General features: G+C 37.9%; 1 protein-coding gene across 1 annotated transcript in view; it reads right to left on the bottom strand.

Annotated features, from left to right (window-relative positions):
- The window catches only part of acin1 (apoptotic chromatin condensation inducer 1), a 47,977-nt gene that overhangs the window by 25,479 nt on the left and 1,344 nt on the right, over positions 1–21,154 (bottom strand). Inside the window, exons 2-6 of the mRNA XM_012953275.2 lie at positions 12,543–12,608; positions 9,354–9,465; positions 5,571–5,687; positions 3,792–3,880; positions 394–3,693 (exon numbers count right to left, since the gene is read on the bottom strand). Of these exons, the coding sequence (XP_012808729.2) occupies positions 394–3,693; positions 3,792–3,880; positions 5,571–5,687; positions 9,354–9,465; positions 12,543–12,608 (3,684 nt within the window). The remainder of the gene's footprint in view (positions 1–393; positions 3,694–3,791; positions 3,881–5,570; positions 5,688–9,353; positions 9,466–12,542; positions 12,609–21,154) is intronic.

Genomic DNA, 21,154 nt, shown 5'->3' on the forward strand with positions numbered 1-21,154 from the left:
CCCGAAAAGTCAGATAATCACCCAGAGCATTTTATGAAGAGGAGTGCTGGCCTGTGAAAGTAGGTGATCAATTAGAATTGCATAACAACATAGCATCACCCCCATTTATTCCACATTTGCAGTATAATTACTTTGGAAAGTGTTACTATACTGCTTATGCACAAGCCGAAGCCTATACAAGGAGTATACCAATATATTAGGAATCCCCCCCCAAGTAAATTCAACAGCAATAGTTCGGTGCACACCAGGGCTTTCTTACCTTTCCCAGTCATCCCTTAACAGACTTAGCCTTGTGCTTGTGCATTATGGTAGATTAAGTCTGTGCAAAGGATGCCTGGGAAGTGCAGATCGACAGACATCAAAACCAAAGACTTGTGTACAATGATCCCTCACCTTGTCACTGTGACATGAAGAAGATCTTGACTTAGATGAAGAGACAGATGAAGATCTAGACCTCCGGCTGTACCTGTCTGGAGAAGATGACTTAGAATGGGAACTATGTCTTGAATGGGATGATCTCTCTGAAGAAGAGCTTGATGAGCGAGAGGAGGAGGAGGACGATGACGATGATGAGGAGGAAGTTCTTCTTCGTGGTGAACTCTTGAGTGGAACCACCAGTTCATCCTCCTGTGGATCATGCTTTATTTCCTTCTCAATAGAAATATCCTCTTTTTCATCACTTAAATCACCTTTGTCTGTATGTAATGAAGGTTCTTCTGTTGCACATGCGGCGGCATCTTGTTTTTCTACTGCTTCTTCTGTGCAGGGCATTTCGGAATCAGGGAATCTAGCAGTCTCAATTTCATTGTTTTCAGGGCTAGGTTCTAATTCCTCAAGGGCAGTAGATGGTGTAGTTTCCATGGGAGCTAGGCATTCTGATTCAGATGCAATATTGTTTTTCAATGTTTCTACAGCTTCTACACTAGATGGCTGATCTAGCTGTACAACTGTTGTGCAATCAGTAAACTCTGTGCTTTCCTCATCAATAGTTGTGCTTATTGTAGGTTTATCTACAATTTCCTCAGGATTTGTGGATTGTGGCAAGCTGTCTGAATTTACGTTTAGTTCTTGCATAATAGAAAAAGCAGACTTGCTATCTTCCAAAGTATCTTCCATCTTCTCTTCTAAGAATAGTTCTTGTTGAGAATCATTATTGCCTTCACTGATAGTGTTGCTATTTTTTAATTCATTGCTTTCCTGGGTAATCAGTGAGGCACTCTCTTTTGATTGCACAGTTTCAGCAGGTGTCTGATTGTCAGTTAACATTTCTGAAGCCATCATTTCAGAATATTCATTTTTCGAGGGACATTCGCTCTCTTTGGCCACTAGGTCTAAACCGTGATCATCCTGTACTGGTATGGGAGGTTCTTCCATTACTAGAGGTACTATATGTTTTTGTGATGCTGAACTGGTAGTTTCTTGAACCTCCACAGAACTTTCATCAGGTGCAAAAACTGCTGTAGGTTCATCATCTCTGATATTTTCAAAGCTGACATCGACTGTAGGTTCTAGACCATCAGCAGGCTTTAATTCATTAGGCACATTTTGGATCACTGCTATGATATTAGTTTTATCTTGGATAAATGTATTTTTTTCTTCTGGTGCTTCTAGTTCAGGAGTATCTTGAACTATAGGCATATCAAACATTTCCTGATCTACAGAATCAGTTACAGATTCAGTTGTAATTTGTAGAACGGTTACTTCTGGAATATTTTCTTTTGAATCTTCATCATTTATTGGACTGGTGTCTTTCTCTGCTGCCATTTGTATATTTGTCTCTGGGCTTTTTAAAGGTGTTACTTCCTCTATAAAGCCAGGAATGTCTTGCGGTGGTTCCAAAGCTTCCTCTACTGCAACATCCTCTGTTGGCGACACCAAAATTGGAGAATCTTTTTCTTGCAAATATACTGGAGATGGCTTAACTTCTGTACATACAGATGTGTCATGTGACAGTAATGTAGTTGATGTGACACATAAAACAGTTTCAGATGTGTCTTCAGAATCAATTTCCTTCACTGTCTCTAAAGATGCTCTTTCCTGTTCTTTGGTATTTATTAGCTCTACATGAATATCTTCTTGAATACTTTGTGGCACTTCTTCTTCAGGCTTTAATACTGAAGTTTCCTGAATTTTCAAGGATATGTCTTTGACAGAATGACTTAGAGCTGTAGGAGGATTTGCTGCATTCATTTCACAGGGAACAATGAGTTCTTCTCTCATAGCATGCTCAGGGAGGCTAGGTTCCTCTGCTATCTCTAAAACAGATAAACAAGGGGAACTAATTCGTGGTTTTTCCACCAGTTTTTCTTGATCAGAAATAATATAACTGGTATCTTCTCCCTTTTCCCCGTGTTCTTTAGTATCCACATGTTCCTCAGTCTCCATACTTTCCTCTGCCTCTTTATGCTCTGTAGTCTCCCTATTATCTTCCTGCTGACTCATTACAGATGTGTTATCCAACTCTTCTTTTGGATGAGGAGTTGCAGTTTTATGCTCTGATTGTTGCTCACATTCCTTTATTTGAGGCACAAATGGTACATCTCTGCATACAATAATTTCACTTAAATCTGGTGTCTCCTTTTCCAAATTGGTATGGATATGTGCATGTCCTATTTTTGCTATATCATGTTGTGAATGATCATATGTACTTTTAAGTGTCTTAATTTTCAGTTTTCTCATTTTGGTTATGGCAGGTGCACCTATGGAGGAAACTGTTAGTGGCTTTTCAGGTTCAGGTTCATAGTCTGTTACAGACTGTCTTGGAACATTCTGATCTATTTCAGGCAAAGACTCTGTTTCTGATCTTTCAATATCAGGGCATATAGGTATTTGCAAGGATTTGCTGTCTTCTTTGACACTTGTATTTGTGGCTGGCTCTTGTTTTTCTAATATAGACATGGCTTGGACACCTCTTCCCGATGACTTTTCCACTATTTGAATGCTATGGTCTCCCAGAGTTGTCTTTCTGTCTGACCTTCCTTGAGAAGGTGGCTTAATAAGAACCAGTGCAGGGCTTGGTTTTATATCCTTTGATGTTGGACTTTTTGTTATAAATAACGGTTTTAGTTCCCCCTCCTTCTCCTCATTCAGCTTGAGTTCTTGATGTTTAATTTTAATCTTTTCACTTTCCTGGCTCCAACTTGATGTTTGTCGGATAACAAAAGAAGATTCCTGATACTTTTGTGCATCTGGCTCTAAACCTCGTTCTATCTTCTCCCTTGTTTGACGCCCCCACTTCTGAGGAGATTTGTAACTCCTGTCTATTTGAAACTTTGGGGATACTGATTTTTCAGATTCTGGAGATGTATGCTTCTCGGACATCTGTTGCCGTATGCCTTCCAAAGGCAGCAATGGTGGAACCCTCTCCTCAGGCACTTGTTCTGCCTCAGCCGATAGTGTTCTGCACCTTCTTTCTGTCAAACCAGATGGAGAAGGTGACCGATTTGGTCCTGGTGACTTCTGGGGTTGCTGAGGGGTGACTGTCCTTGTAGAAGATCTTCTTCTTTTGGGAGTTTCTTCATCTAGTTTCACCTCCTGATCTTCGTCTATCTCTTCTTCCTCTTCCCCCACATCTTCTGCTTCTTCTTTTAAAGTGTTTGCATCCCCTTTGGACCGCCGCACACGTGTAGATACTCGGCGCGGCTCCTGCTCCTGTAATGGCTGCGCCAGCACCAAAGGCTTTAATGTTTTGGCCTGAAAAGAAAAAAACAAACAACACACATTAAACTAAAATCTGCACAATCGCATAGTGATCTTAAAGTATTCTTACAAAAAAAAAAAAGATCACTGACCTGCTTTACCCGGGGTGATCTCCTCTCTCTCTTTCGAGGAAGCTCTTCCTCTGAATCCTCAGGCTCTTCCAAAACTGGTTGGCATTTTTCTGTACATGTAATGTAAGTTAAAAAAAAAAAAAAAAAGAAAACAAACAATAATGACTTTTTAATTTTGGATATTTTTCACCTTAAAGGAGAAGGAAAGGCTAAGTCACTTGGGGGTGCCAAAATGTTAAGCACCCCCAAGTGACTTAGATCGCTTACCTTGTACCCTGGGCTGGTGCCCCTGTACGGAGAGAACAGCACCAGCCCAGGGTAGCAGCGAGAGCTTCCTCCTTCCTGTAGCGCCGCGCGCGCATACGCAGTAGAGTGAAAAGCCGAACTTAAAAAACAAAGTCGGCTTTTTACTCTACTGCGCATGCGCCGGCCGACGGATTTCGCCCGGAGAAGAGAGAGGAAGGAGGAAGCGCTTCCTACAGGTACCCTGGGCTGGTGCTTTTTTCTCCTAACAGGGGCACCAGCCCGGGGTATGAGGTGAGCGATCTAAGTCACTTGGGGGTGCCTAACATTTTGGCACCCCCAAGTGACTTAGCCTTTCCTTCTCCTTTAAAGATTATATTCTTAAATTATTTTCCCATGTTACACGATAAACACAATTAACATAAATTGTATCCCCAAATATTAATGAACTGAACTATGGTACTTAAAACAAACAGGATTACAATGCAACAGCTACATTTAACCTGGTTAAACCACTAGTGGTTAAAAATGCAAAATAACAATTAAAAACTGCAAGTTTAGCAGGTTAACAAATTTAACATCAAAATAGAAGGTATATTGAATTATAAGAGATATTGAATTTCAGATACTATAAAGAGTGATGGATGTTATGGAAATGAGGTAGCAGCCTATCTTCCCTCAAGCATACAACAAATGGTCTTTATAAATGCTCCTTAGTAAGACAAAAAAATACAAATTATCTTGAAGGTTTTTTGACAAAGAGCTGTGCACAAACTAGCTTTTTATAGTTTTTGAATTATTTGCCTTCATCTTCTGCCTCTTTTTAGCTTTCAAATAAGGATCACTGACCCTGGCAGCCAAAACATGATTGCTCTATGGAAACTACAATTGCAAACCACAATTACATTTTATCACATCTTTCTATTCAGGCCCCTTATATTCATCTTACAGAATGGTTGCTAGGGTAAATGGGATCATAGTAATCAGACAGCTGTCGAAATTCCAAGGAGAGCTGCTGAGCAAAAAATTTTAAATCAAAAAATACATTTTAAATATGAATTCCAGTTTTTTAGGCATCCTTCTCCTAGGATAAAACCTGCAAGTCTGAGTGTAAAAGTATTAACAAAACTTGCTCACACCTTTATGACCAGCACTGGCTTCTTCAAAAACCAAACTTAGGGAATAGCACACTGGGAGATAACCCACAGGCGACACATCTAAAAATGCCTTCACCTTTACTTACATTTGAATAACCACATGTAAAACAATTCACACTGGAAAAAGGTGTTTTTCAGTGATAATGCCGGATAGCCGCATGTAAAATGATTTACATGTGGCAATTCAAATGTAAGTAAAGGAAACTGCATTTTCAAATTTGACTTGTCGCTGTTGGTAGCACAGATTTAATGCAGGTGAGAAATCTTGTCTGCCAGGGTCCTTAGCTTGCTGCTATCAGAATATCAGCCTGACCACCCTTTAAAGAGATTGCCACAAAATATTTTGGGAGCTTTATAATTACTTGCCAATGATAATAATAATAATGATGACAATACATACTTGGTGTGCGCTTTTGCAGCCCTTCTTCTGGAATCTTCATGACAGACCGGATTAGATCAGGTGGCTCTGGAACCATGTCAGTGGGTATGTTCTCATCCTCAGATTCTACTAAAGGCTCTACAAAGAAACGATGATTCTGATAACTTTCTTCACCTGCAGTGACTATTAATATTTATGAAAAGAAAATCTTGTTTTGACAGAGCTGTATTTTCCACCAGTATTTAAGCTGGTAATATCTTACAGCCAGCCCCCATACATTTAAATGGGAAAAGATGAGAGAAGCTCTAACGACTGTTCCATTTATATTTGCATAATATGGAAGTGAAACAGATGGGCGGGGCTACTGGCGTTTTGGTGGAATTTCTCAATAAATCAGTCCGAAACACTACTTTTTCAAGCACAATCCTTCTATATCTAGAGGAATATAATTCACTGGTACATTCATAATTATTATAGGATATGTCTCTTTTAAAGGTAAAAATGAAACCATGATCTGTTAGTGCTTTACAACAGGAATATACACAAATTCTGCGCTGTGCAAAAAAAACCCCAAAAAATGGGGGAAAACGTTTTTAGCCACCCTCTCCCCACTGATTCTGTTAACTACATCCCTTCCCCCAAATGGGGTTGGCACTTCACTTCTGTGCCATAATTTTTGTACCTTCCCAGTATCCCCAGCACCAATGCTAAGAGGGCATATGTGAGGAAATGTTCTGTTCTGTATATGCTTTAATTCAGGGAAGCTGAAAAATTATGTCTGAGAAGTGCTCAGCATAAATTAGCCAAGACTTGTACATTTTTTTCTGCCCTGGGATAGGTGAGCAACTATGAGTACTGGTGTGGTGCCTAACAACGTGGCACTCCTCAGTGATTTACAATTTCTTGTCCTTTAAAAGCAAAATATACACTGGCATTTTTTTTCTTTTAAAATAGGCAAATTACATTTCTACCCCCTAACTCGTTAATTCTTGTTCAGTTTGCGTGAAAACAGCAGAACACAATTAAGTATAGTTCTGAATAAGAAGGCACAATTCTCCAGGTTGTCAAGAGATACCAAGTAAGTGCCATTGTGCAAAAACGGAGGATAAAGAAGAAACATCTAAACTTTAGGCACACCTGCTTGGACTTTTAAAACACACTTTTATTTTTACCAAAATTAAAATCCTCTACAATTTAAAAATTAAAGAAAGGAAAAGAAATAGTGTTAAAACCAAAATTAACCTTATACCTATTCGCGGAGTACTGCAGGCTAAACTATAGCTAGCAGATCCTGGATTTTGTTACACTATTGTGAGTTACCTTGGGTATGAGTATCACCTTCTATGTAACCACCCAAAGAACAAAATGTAACAAACCAGGGAGTTGAGGACACATTATAGGAAATGTAACTGTCCTACGGACCAGAGGCAAATGTGGAGAATATTTCTCTTAGCCCTTCATTTATAAGTAAAATCTTAGAGGGAGTTTCAATAAGTGTAATCGCTGGCTATACTCTATATCAGGTGGGTTCCCACAGTATCTGTTAAATGTTGTCCTATTCTGAATGTATATATACCACTTTTATCCCTGGCATTTAGGGGGAAAGCTCTCTTCGAGTGTGAGCAGTGCTGGAATTTTCAATTATCCAGACGGAGTTGATTGGGCATATTACCACTTGTGTTTATTAATTGTGTTGCGCTCATAATACAATCCAAGTACAATCAGGTTACGATAAGTAATATGTAGGTTTATTAGGGCTCTGGCACACGGGGAGATTAGTCGCCCGCGACAAATCTACTTTGTCATGGGCGACTAATCTCCCCGAACTACCATCCCACTGGCGAAAATGTAAGTCACCGGTGTGGGATTTGCACACGCTGCGCAGGCGATTTGGCAAATCGCCGAAGTTGCCTTGCAGTGTGTGTGTAGTTCGGGGAGATTAGTCGCCCGTGACAAGGGAGATTTGTCGCGGGGGACTAATTTCCCCGTGTGCCAGAGCCCTTAGAAATGCTTTATTAACTAAACAATCACAGCCTTGGAAGATATCCAATTGGCTCCGGTTCAACTACGTGTTAAACAATAACCTGATTGTAACCTGATTGTACATGGATTGTATTATGAGCGCAACACAATTAATAAACACAAGTGGTAATACGCCCAATCCACTCCGCCTGGATAATTGAAAATTCCAGCACTGCTGACACTCAAAGGGAGCTTTCCCCCATAAATGCCAGGGATAAAAGTGGTATATATATACATTCAGAATAGGACAACATTTAACGGATACTGTGGGAACCCACCTGATATAGAGTATAGCCAGCGATTACACTTATTGAAACTCCCTCTAAGATTTTACTTATAAATGAAGGGCTAAGAGAAATATTCTCCATATTTGCCTCTGGTCCGTAGGACAGTTACATTTCCTATAATATGTGTCCTCGACTCCCTGGTTTGTTACATTTTGTTCTTTGGGTGGTTACATAGAAGTTGATACTCATACCCATGGTAACTCGCAATAGTGTAGCAAAATCCAGGATCTGCTAGCTATAGTTTAGCCTGCAGTACTCCGCAAATAGGTATAACGTTAATTTTGGTTTTAACACTATTTTTTTCTTTTCCTTTCTTTAATTTTTAAATTGTAGAGGATTTTAATTTTGGTAAAAATAAAAGTGTGTTTTAAAAGTCCAAGCAGGTGTGCCTAAAGTTTAGATGTGTCTTCTTTATCCTCAATCTATATAATTCCACACATACTAGTGCACCCTGAAAGTAGACTATAGTGCGAGGTTAACTTGTTTTAGAAAATTGTGCAAAAACTGGCAATTTCTAAATTACACTAAATTATACGGTAGATCCCAACACTAAACAATAAAGAGGCAGAAGGTGAATTTAAAAGGGAGAAAGCTATGTGGCAGGCAGGAAGGCATAACAATGTATTACTTCAGGTTGCAACACCTAAAGACCCAGATGGGTGTCCTGCAGCCTGTTTTATTCTGCCTGGTTTATTTACATAAGGGCAATACCTGCCTAGATGAATAATGTATGCTTGTCTCTGTTAAAAAATATATATATAATTACACTGCTATATTGATGTTGCCTATGATATATATATATATATATATATATATATATTACATGTACAGCAACAGGCTGGTCTAGGTTGCTACCCCCTATTAGTAAGCAAGTGTATGATTTTATCAGGCTTTCTTTTAGCCATCCTGATTCCTAGTAATGATAATGTGCGTTTCTGAAGATTGCCTCTGGATAGCTTCTAGCGCTTGTTGTTTGGCACAATAACAAGTATACTAAGAACCCATCAAAGCCTATGTTCGATTAACCTATAATTGTTTACTAGCTTTGGCAATATGTTTCAAGTTTTGAGCTTCTTAGTGGCAAGCTTCTCAAGAAGTCACCCTTTAATAATACAGTAGTAGCAGTATCCAATGACCAACTTATAGAAATCTCTTTTAAATACAAAATGTTTTCCTTCCACATGTTAAACAGTTTCAGTAAGCCCACTGAAGTCAACGGGAGGCAGGACTGTCTCAAACACCATAATGCCTCCTATAGTGTTTAAAATCCCATTACAAGCCAGAAAAAGCCAAAAAGATGTGGCTTTGCAGCATAAATGGTTGGGGAGTAGCCAGCCAAACAAGGCCAATTATGGCACTCTCAATAACATAGACAACCCCTTAGGTCTTCTAATACAGTGTAAAGATAATACTTGAAAATGGTACTGCACTGTAGCAAGCACAATCCTACAGAAAAAAATGTAAGGTGGGCCTTTAATACAGAAATACATCATACCTCCAGTTTCTGCAGCCTCTCTGGCTTCTTTCTGTAGTCTCTGGCGAAGTAACTCTTGTTGCTTCTCTAGATACTGTTTAATAAAACTGTTTTGTCCCATCTCCTCTCCCATCTGTAAATGGAAAAAAAATGTTCAATTATAACAGGAATATAGAAAATAGGGCATTGGGTGTCAATTAGTTTATAGTCCAATTTAGTAGCCAGAGGATAGGGGCTTGCATCTTATCATATATAATATCCCATGCTTAGTATGCTTCCACTCTTCATGGGATATGACTGACTCCTCCTAAGGAGCTTTACTAATGGGTATGTGGTTCCTCTTCATAGTTAATGGCTCACATTTCTCCCAGTGGGTGTATACCCAACCTTATATAAAACCTAATGGGGTATTTAATAAAATGTGTCCCGTTTGTTATAGGTCTAGTAACCCTGGGCAACCAATCAGCAGAAAGCATTTACTAGCCACACGTTTAAAAACAAACATCTTATCGGTTACTATGAATTACTGCACCTTGACAAATGTTGTGCCTTTTATTACATATGTGCAAAGAAATGGTAATTGTCATGCATATAAAGCAGGTGTGATGAAGGAATCCTGGGATTCAGCAAATGTCCATAAGTAGGATCCCACCCACCAGTTCTTGCATCTAGAGATTTCTGTACCTCTGGATGTGAAGGCATAGATACACAAACTGACCAAGTAACCTCTCTGAATCGAGAGTGTCTGAATGGCAAACATGGTTCTGCACAGACATCTGAACAACAGAAAGGCATCCATGCATTCTGAACATCTCTTCCTCACTTTCGCATTTGCCAGTGCATAATAAAGTGTACGAAATTACGCATCAGCAGGTGAAATTCTCTAACCTGCCTGATCCTGGAACTAACCATAGTACTTGGTTATCAGTTGGGCTTAGTGGGCCACTACACCAGTACATCCTACAGAATCATACCAAATCATATTATGGGTACCTGTATGGCCAGGTTAAAATAATACGGACACTTCAAAATATGAAAGTACATAAAAATTTGTCATGTTAATCGATTTTCACTGATTGGAACTTCAAGTAACAATTGGTTACAACAACAGCCCTAAGGGTTGTTGGACACATGAGATTAATCGCCCTATGCAGGAAACTTTGGAAAATAAAGCACCACATATGCCTTCCCACTGGCGATTTACTTTATTGGCAGTGGGAAATTATTTTGGGTAGATTAGTTGCCTGCAGTAGCAGAGAATTAACCACAAGAGACTAATCTCTTTATATGCCATGCCCTAAACTCAACAGTTTTGCCAACCTGACTTTCCCATCTCAGCCAGTCAGCTATAGCCAATGCTAACGGACTACTGCTGTACAAATATGGCAGCCCCCTCAAAGAGGAGCCAAGCAGATCAGATACTGTAGGTAATGTAAAAGCATTAGGCAAATACTTTTAATGCAAAATAATTAATAGCATACAATGTTATGATAGATGTTTAAAAATTGAATTTCTGGTTTCAGTCTCTCTTTAAGAAGCCCTCACTCCATGGCATTAAATCAGGCCAGGTTCTAAGCAAATAAAAGAATTATCACAAAGAAGCTAGGAGATTGTTTCCCATAGCACGTTTGTGTGCTTTCTTTCGACCTTCAAGGAAATTAAACATGTAGAGCTGTAACACCACTAACTACCCACCATCACATGAAAATTTATGAATGTTGGCCTACAGAAAGGGGGAAAAAAAAAGTGGGACATTCATATGAACAAGTAGCAAGCCTTAGTGAGCATTGGGTTTTAGATCACTGCTGCATGTAGGAGCAGAAAAAAAAAATACATAGCTCTTATAATATGAAGTTTGCCATATGTTTCTTACAATAGCTCAAACATAATCCAGTAAAACTTGTAAAATACTCACAGCTCTACTCTAGGACAGCTGGGTGGTCTACAATAGGAGAGGCTCCAATATGTGGTACTAAAAGCCCTATGTTTGTAAATGAGCCTAGTGACTGTTAGAGCAGCCATGGAGATTGTGCACTTGGATCACTGTGTTTCTGGGATACTTAAACCGCCACAATTAAAATGCCTAAAATTTCCCCACATAATAATGCACTTATGAAGGTATGAGACAGACTTAAGCTTGCCTCTCTGTTTGTTAACTATCTCACTTAAAAAGCATGTACTTAAATTATTTTATTTATTTAAATCATTAGCCCTGCAATACACAAACATCAGTTGCTAACCTCTTGGTTGGCATGGTTTTAGATTCTGGTCTCTTAGCACATACTATATCCCAAAGGAGCAAGACACCTGATAACTTCATGCCCGTGGGGAACATGGAAGCATAAATAGGAATATACAAGAGCGGAAGGAAATATATAAATATATATAAGGAAAATATATAAGGAAATTTAACCCAAATATACACACTGATTCAATGAATAGCACAGGTATAGGACCAGTTATCTGGGAGTCTTAGGACCTGTGGTTTCCCAGTTAAGTCTGTTTAAGAAAGAATAAGAAACCACATTTTTTAAGACTACAAAATGTATACATACTAGCTTAATATCGAGTGCAAGGTGCTGTCTTATTATAATTAAAAAGAAGCATCTTGATCAAAGATAAGATTGTTTGCTTCAATATGAAAATATATGCCAAATCTCTAAAATAAGAAAATGGTATCCGGATAAATGTGTTTCTGAAAATAAATCCCATACCTTTCTATAAAATGGGATGTGCTATGTCTTAAATAAAATGTTCATATGTAGGATTGGCAATGCCAGTTTGCAGATTTTATTTCTGCCAGTAAACTAGAATTGCGATAAGTGCACATGGAATGAACAGTGAAAAGGTGCAGAACTTTTAATGCCAAGTTGCAGAGCAGGGCAATAACAAACACACAACTGCTGGCAAGAACATAATCAGTCAAGGATAATGTAAGGCATTACAATTGGGTCTTGAAAAGATTTATAAGGCAGGTTGGCAGACATATGTTAATGCTATTAAATGATGGTGTATGGACTCTGCTGGGAGCCTACAGGAAAGTCTACATGATAACCAGTTTTCAGGGTACCAGGGACATCAATAGTGCCATTCATGGAACTTATCTGTTTACTTGGACTTCTCAAGCATTTCTACCAGGAACAATAGAGGCATTGCCAAAGCATTTAAGCTTAGCTAAGATATCCTTCCAAAATAAGGGTATATACAAACCTGTGAATTTGGCTGGAAACCAGCATGGGGAGTAGAGTGTTTCTGTAGATTTTCCAGCATCAATGCCTGAAAGAGAATAAAAATCAGATTACTTTATACACAGTAATATTGACCTTAAATACCCTCTCTAAGGGGCCTGATTTATCAAAATTCGAGTTTGCTTTTTTTTCATGAATATATTCAGGAATATTCTTAAACATGAATTGTCTGTATGTATTAAAGGAAAAATCCACAAAAAGTCCCAGAAAAAAACCTTGGCAAATAAAAGCTGGAAAGGTTCAATTGAATTCAATGAGAACCGTCCCGATTTTATTTCCCCAATTTATTAAAACACTCAAGTTTTTTTAGCCTCATTGAACATGAATGAAACAATATGATTCTCGACAGTGTGAAACTATTTTTCTGAGACAAAAGACTTGTGTGAATATTCTTTCACAGTTTTTCTTTGATAAGCTAGCATTTGAAAAGTAAAACAAGTTTTGTAGTGGTTATTTTTTTTCGTGCCGTGTTTCTGGTTACAAAAGAAAAAAAAAGTTCCATGCTATTGAATAGAAAGTGTCTCTCAGTAGCAAGTTGGCAATAACTATTGCTGCACAGAAAAAGTAGACAAAGTCCACTCACCTACAATGCACATTTAAAATGAGAAATAGCATACTGTTTTTTTTTGTTGTTGTTGGGAACTATCACAAAAATGAAACTTTAATTTAAGTTTCATCTCATGGAAACAAGAATCAAACAATATAATCAATTAAAAACTGATTGTCTGCTTCTAAAATATATAAGTTATATATAAGCTTTATACTATCCCCTCTCAGCATCTCATCATCTGTTTCTCTTCATGAAGAGTCAGATTTTTACAGGTAGGTATAATACAGCTTTTAGTTGGGGGCTCCCTTTCCTAGCAGCTACGTTAGATTCTGCACAAACAAAATCTAACAAATTAACAACTAATATAACACATATAACTTCCCTAATTTGGGATTTTTCTGGATTTTGCACCATTTTATTCTGGTTCCCTAAAAAAAAGTTAAAATGGGGGTTCTACTGTATTTTAAAAGAAGGAGCTCCAATACATCTTCTAGGCACCCCTAAAGGATGTATTAGACCTAACTGTCAATCAAAATCTGACCCTGACTGCATACAAAAAGAGTATGGAAACAGACTGCTAACAAAGGGATAGAGAAGGGAAACTTAAAAAGGCAGCATGCTGGTTCACCTGTTATATACAAAGCACATTTATTGTCACACATTTTGGGTATATTTATCATGCTGTGTAAAAAGTGGAGTAAAACATTACCGGTGATGTTGCTCATAGCAGCCAATTAGATGCTTTGCTTTTTTAACTGTTGAAATCTAATTGCTGATTGATTGCCCTGGGCAATATCACCAGTAATGCTTCACTCCACTCTTTACACAGCATGATAAATATGGACGTTGCATGCTTGGGTATGATGCCAACAGGTGCATCTGATATTTTCAGTGCAGATGTGCGTGAGACAGACATAAACAGACAGGAGGCCCACTACACAAAATAAAACCACCATATTCTTTGGCTTGCATTAGAGGCCCTTAAAGTGAACCTGTGTTGAGGTGATGTCGTCAATAGTGAATAAATAAAATAATCAGCTGAAATATAGTCCTACTTTTTACACTAGAAAAAGTTCTAATTGACAGTGGTCAACACTGGTCCAATTGACAGTGGGCCCTCACCACCCCAAGAAAGTGAGATGAAAGGGAATGCATGACCATGGCCTAGGTGGCCTAAATTACTTTGGCCTAGCTGGCCTGCTTGAATTTTACATTTTTTAGTTACATTTATTAAACCACTTATTAATTCCAAGCTACATTTACGTAAGAAACAAAATTAAGGAATACATTAATTATGAAGTGTTTTTGCTTATAGTAACTGACACTATATACCTATTACTTATAGGATTTCAGTAGCCAATCCAGAGAACTGTTTAGCAACTTTTTTGTTTGTTGTCCTTTTTAATGAAAACCAGAAATTCTAAAGCAAATTAATAAGCTCTGATTTTAAAGGCCTTTTGGCTTAAATACTCAACTAGTGCAACTACTTTTTAACCTTTTATGAGACAAACAGATAATGGGGGTTTCCTAACATTGTGTAACCCCCAGTGAATAAGATTTTTTTTTGTCCTTTTAGATAAATCCAAAAATTGGATGACCATACACTATACTTTCACTTTTAATAATCATTGACTTACATGTGTAGAATAGAATCATGAATAATATATAATTCATATATAATTCATATATAATGACTGTTGTATAGAGAATCGGACTGTTTGCAAAAGGTACATTTAAATTGACATATTAAAATGATACACTAAGGGGCACATTTACTTATCCACGAACGCTCCGAGCGTTCGTTTGATTGGTCGAATCTGATTTCCCTGGACTTTTTTGTACCTTGCGCAACTTTTTCGGCGCTTTTGCGACTTTTTCGTATTTTTAGTGAAAAAAAATTGGATCGGTTTTGCCGCTGTTTACAATCATTCGGTACAAAAATCTTATGACTTTTGGATCGCCAATACGATATTAACGTGACTAATACGATTTTTTCGTAAGCATTTTCGCGATATTTGCGATCTTCGGAAATTTTCGTTTCAAATTCAAAATTTTCCCATTCGGGATTCGAACTCGTGACTTGATAAATCTGCCCGTAAGAATATTAGTGCCTTTAAGCTTACCGGACACATCTAGACAAATCTCTTACCAAAGAGATTTGCCTTGACAGGGTTGGTAAGCTTAACTGCTCTATGGCCATATGGCATGCCATTTTATGATTGAAGTGCAGGCATTTTTTACAGCATTGAAAATGTATCGAGCAGATTGACACTAAGGTTGCGGAAGGACCACTGGACAAAGAAGAACTATAGGAATTTTTTTTAGACAAAAATGTGCAGGGCCAAATCTTTGGTAGAATTATACTTTGGCTGTGGCCAAAATCACTCAAAATCAAGTTGTGCTTTAAGTCTCTTCTCATAGGGGCAGTGGAGGGAGTATATCCCGCCAAGTTTATTAGCATGTTCTCCCCTTCCCTCTTTTCAAAAATTTGAATGTGGTACCTCAAATGTTGGTTTTATACCCCTTTTATATACTATGTTGCTATGAGTTTATCTGCACTGGATATATGGTTGAGAGCTACGGCCTACTAGTAAAGTGAGGGTTGACGAAATGTCAACCCACCCTCCCCCAATCCAGTTAGGTGGACTGCAATTGCTTAATTACCCACGCCAGACCCAACACGCCCATCATCACCTGACGGGCAAGGCAGGGCTAGAGTGAGTATATTAACTAAATGTAGTGGCGGGTTCATCAGTGAGGGTTGGATAAAGAGGAGTAAGTAACAACACAGAGGGAAGGATCCTAGCCTGACCAGATAGTTAAGAATTGGCCCAAATCTGTCTGACATGTGGGTACTGATCCAGCCTGAACATCATTAAAGCATACATATTTGAGAGTTCTAATCTTAGTCTAACAAAAATTGTATTCATGTGCCAGAATATTTACATCCTAAAAGAAGTTCTATATATGAAGTAAGGAGACTTATTTGCAAAACAGCAAGAATCCTAAGAAGGAAACCAAGTTTGATCTCAAAATCACCTTTAGGATTGGCTGTTGAACTTCCTTGTCAAGCCCCCAGAGCTTCAACCATAATTTACAAAGTAAGTAAAGTACCTCATATTGTAAAATATACAGATAAGTCACATATGACTTTATACTTTTCAAATACTTTATTATACTATATTAATACTTTATTCTAATACATAGGTTTCAATGAGTTTGTGGTTGCATCACAAAGCACCCTTTAATAATTTACTGGATATTTATTGCTCATGTATTATAAGGTTACAGATATGTAAAAACATTGGTTTATTAACCGTTCAGCCATAGTTAAAATAAGCATTTACTTCAAGTTTCATTCTAATTGACCTTCAGTCTGGGCCCCATAGTTTGAGAACCACTGCCATATAGGCTGACACCTATACACTAGGGGGCTTATTTACTAATCCACGAATCCGAATCCAAATGGGAAAAATTCAGATTGGAAAATGAACATTTTGCAACTTTTTCATAGCCATTATGACTTTCACGAATTGTTGCGACTTTCGTATTGAGCGCTCGAAAAAGTCGCAAAATACCGATCATTACGAAAAAACGCATTTGGACGCTTTTCGGACGTTCATGGATTAGTAAATGTGCCCCTAGGTTTCAATGCACAGCTAGGGTATATGCTTATTAGATACCAATCACAGATCATTTTCACGTTTATTGGTAATAAATCAAATGTACAATTTTCTATTATCCTATATGTGGAGTGCACATCAGCACATTTGGAGTTAGAAGACCCCTCTACTTATTTGTATGCAAACATCAGAAATTCTGGGAAGGAAAACAGGTTTCCTGAAAATAAAATCAAAATATATTTTAGAACTAAAATAACAAGCATATTATAAACTGCAAATATATGGTGTAAATCCTTTAATGTTTTCCTCTGGCAAACAGCTACTCACTTTACAGATTGAACTGAATCCAGGAATGCTAAATATTATCTTGGATATAATGAAACACTGGATGTTTACCTGCAACACTGTGTGCTGTTGGCAAAGCTGGTCACACGCCTTAGAGGGCTATTGAGTCCACAAAAAATGGAAGGTCCAAATAAAAGGTTCATTGATTAATCAAGGGACAATCAACAGAAACAGTACAGGTATAGGGTTGGTTATCTGGAAACCAGTTATCCAGACAGCTCCAAATGATGGGAAGGCCATCTTCTATAAACTTCATTTTAATCAAATAGCTAAAAATGTTATAACCTATTTGCTTTTTCCGAAATAATAAATCAGTACTTTGTATTTGATCCTAACAGATATAATGAATCCTTATTAGTGACAAAACAATCCTATTGGGCTTATTTAATGTTTAAATGAAATGATTTATTAGGCTTATACTATCGAGATCCAAATTACTCAAAGACCCCATATCCTGTGCATTCTGTATAACCGCTCCCATAACTGTGTAATTAGACATCCGCATATGTGGATGTTATCCAAAAGCTATCTTCTGTACATCTAGTGCGGGGATCCCCAACCTTTTCTTACAGACATAAAAAGTATTGGTGAGCCTCACAAGCACGAGGGGCCAAATAAGGGCTGTGATTGGTTATTTGGCAGCTCTTTGTGAACTGCTAGCCTGCAGGAGGCTCTGCTTGGAATAAAACTACATCTCTGTGCTTTCAAAACTTGCCTCCTGTAAAAAAAAGGCCACTTACTTTGAGAACACTGGGAGCAACATCAAAGAGGGGTGGTGAACAACATGTATCTCATGAGCCACTGGTTGTGGATCGCTGATTTATTACCTCATATATGACAAAAGACAGTAAATCCTGTTATTTAGATAAATGTGGTTTCATTAACAGGAAGTACTCACATATAAACTTTTCTGATATTGAGGTCCTTGGTGTCCTAGCCAGGGAGTCACCAACCCGCTCACTGTGCAAGCTGGCAATGCGAACATATTCAAATATTTGGACACTAAAGACCAAAAAGTTGGTTGCTTTGCGTGTTTTTATTCATGAGGGTGAGCTTACATTCTATTTCATCTCAGTCATATAAGATTCAAGTGTATTAACACCTATTCTAAAGTTTCAGTAAAGGTTTGTACACAAAGACTGAAAGACTGTAAACCCAACTTTTGAAGTAATTTTAGCAGTATTTCATTATCTTACTCCAGGCTATCCTATTTGCTGGGCTAAAAGTGGCCATACACAGCCAGACTGAAGCTGCCGATTCGGAAGCTTATCTGCCTGTGTATGGGGACCTCTGATGAGCCTCCCCGGTCAGATGTCAATCAGACAGGCTTGGTTTTTCCATCAGATTGAAGACTGCATTGGCTCATTGATGCGGTCCTCAGTTTGACGGCTCCTGTCCCTTTCATTGTAATGCAACTGTTTCGCCCTAAAGCCAAATGTTTAGATTAGATAAATATCGCCCACCTTAGGTGCCCATATTTGGAGAAAGATCCGCTTGTTTAGCGACCTTGTGAAAAATATATAAGCATGTTTGTATTCAGGAGTACCCTATAACATTCTTGAAAAACACAGTCTATAGGCAATTATAATTACTATGGTCACTGATCTACATACAGAAATGTGTAAATAAAAAATGTGCTCTGGGGTTTTAGGGGCTGCCACTCGACAGTTGGGACAAAGGAATCTTGCATTATAAACAAAGCAAACAACATTTTAGGCAAGTAGATGAGCTCCATAGTGCAAATATTCTAAGTCCCAGATGATCTTATTCATTATTAACTCCTTTTGTTAAAAAGGACAAACTTGTGCTAAGAGCAAATTATACTCTCAAGCGTTTCTGCCTGTCTCTGGAAGCTGTCACTGTGACTGACAGCAGCACACTAAAGCAATACAGACACAATTCCTATCAAATGAACCTGTTAGTATCAGTTTTAACTAAAGACCCTTTCTTGGCTCTTTTTTTTTTTGTTAATTAATTTGGCTGGGTTACAGAATTCCTTTAATCTTAAAGGACATAGTCTGTGAATTAATTGTATTTCTAATACACAGTCCAGTTATAGGGCTCACCTTTCCTATGTTTTGGAAACCACTACTCAGGACCCATCATTTGCCTTGCAGTGTCACTGACTATATTTACCATCAGACAATTAGACCCAAACTTAATAAGTGTGAGATTATTTGTATTTATAAAGATGTCAGATCTGTTTCACAAAGCTGCTGCTTGTAGCTTGGTTACATGTTCTTTTTTGAAACAGAAGGGCACATTTATAAACAAGGGGCAAGTCCCAAAGCGCAGAGTAAGGTGTCAAGTTTTTTTGCCAACTTTGCACCATTCTCCCTATTATTTGAGCCTACGGCAATATGAGCCAAAGACTTGCACCTGCCACTTTAGGGGCAGCATACTGGAGAGAGAATGAAATTCAGTGTATGCAGAATTTCCTGTGCAGACCCTCTGACTTGGATGGATTCTGTTCTCAAGCTAGCTTAAGTCACTACTACCAAGGCCTTGAGGGAAGAGACACCTGTTTGGCTGTAAGTGCAGTTCTTTGTTTTTCTGTGCTGTGGAGCGATATTTCTATGCTATTGCACCAGCAACTCATTTTTAATCCCATACTCCTTTTTCCATGTAAAAGTCCATATAAATCCTGTGATATCTTTGTTCAGGACTTTTGGTGAGCTCAAAATCCACTGAGTTTTTGCCAAATAAATGTTGTCTTTTACGTCAAGTGGTCTCCAGTAACTGAATTTCCCAGACACTGGCTTCCTCTTGAATACCCCTTTGTTGCGCATTATTAGCAAACTGCAGGAGTAACTGTGTACTCAAGCACATTTGATGGTCTACACTTAACAGATTTTCAAGTTCTGTAAGTATTTCTGTGCATAAATATTTAGTAGCGCAAATTCAGAGTCATTTACTTTACGTGTAAATATCATTATTCCTTTGTATAAAGACACATTAACCCTTTTCATATAAGTCACACTTTAGCCAGACAGGCAACTGTCAGTAAAGAAGCTTTCTGGGAAATGCTGCCAACAGTTCTATTAAGGACATTTAGTCCTTCCCCCAAAACAGAGGGTGACATGGGAGTCCTTTAGATCAAAGAGTATCAAGGGCATCAAACATTAAATCTCATCTTAAAATACATTCTGAATGGGCTTCTATATCTTTAGCCCCCAGTTTTGGAACAAGCACCATACAAAATAATTCTTATTTTACCTTCCTGTTCTTAATAAACAAATGGAGAGGCTTTTACCGTAATAATCTCTACAGTATATATTTCAGGGTGCTCCGTTTGATAACTACCCAGAGCACCATCAATACATTTAAGAAAACCCCTTCTCTTTTGTTTCAGTGCAATGTGGCCTTGACACATAAGCTTACATTTTCTGGTCATATGTGGTACCAACACCTCAAAACATAAAGTGCCCACACAATTACATTGAGTGAAGGCTTTTTTTTTAACTTAGCTGCTGGTTAACTGGTTACTCTTTGTATTCTGGGTTTTATATCAAAGATGTCTATTTTCTATCAAACATTTGTTAAAAAAAAACTTTATATATCAGGGGTTCGGTATTAACCAGAATTAAGAAACAAATAACGGCAATATCCAAATCTAAACGTTGATACAAAAATATTCACATGATCAAAAGCTTTGCAACTAGAACTGTACTTTTACATTATAAGGCACTAATAAAATACTGTAATCATTCAAACTCACCATGGCCCATGTTACTGTAAAAGCTCAGAGAGGTGATTAACTGTATCTGTAAAACTGTGCATAACGCCTCCAATTTAAAAGGTTTTAAACACAGACTCATATATATATATATATATATATATAATAAGTCACACACACACACACACACACACACACACACACACACACACACATACATATACACACACATACATAAAATTCTGAGTTGCACCATGAACAATAATGTGATTTTCAGAGCACACAGTGTTTGTCTATATGACAAAACACATTTAAATTAAAACAATGCAGAAAAAGGTTGGATGTGCAGTGAAAATAGCACAGAAAGAAGAGTATCCATC

This window comes from Xenopus tropicalis, chromosome 1 (genome assembly GCF_000004195.4).
Source record: "Xenopus tropicalis strain Nigerian chromosome 1, UCB_Xtro_10.0, whole genome shotgun sequence".
NCBI classification, from domain to species: Eukaryota; Metazoa; Chordata; class Amphibia; order Anura; family Pipidae; genus Xenopus; species Xenopus tropicalis.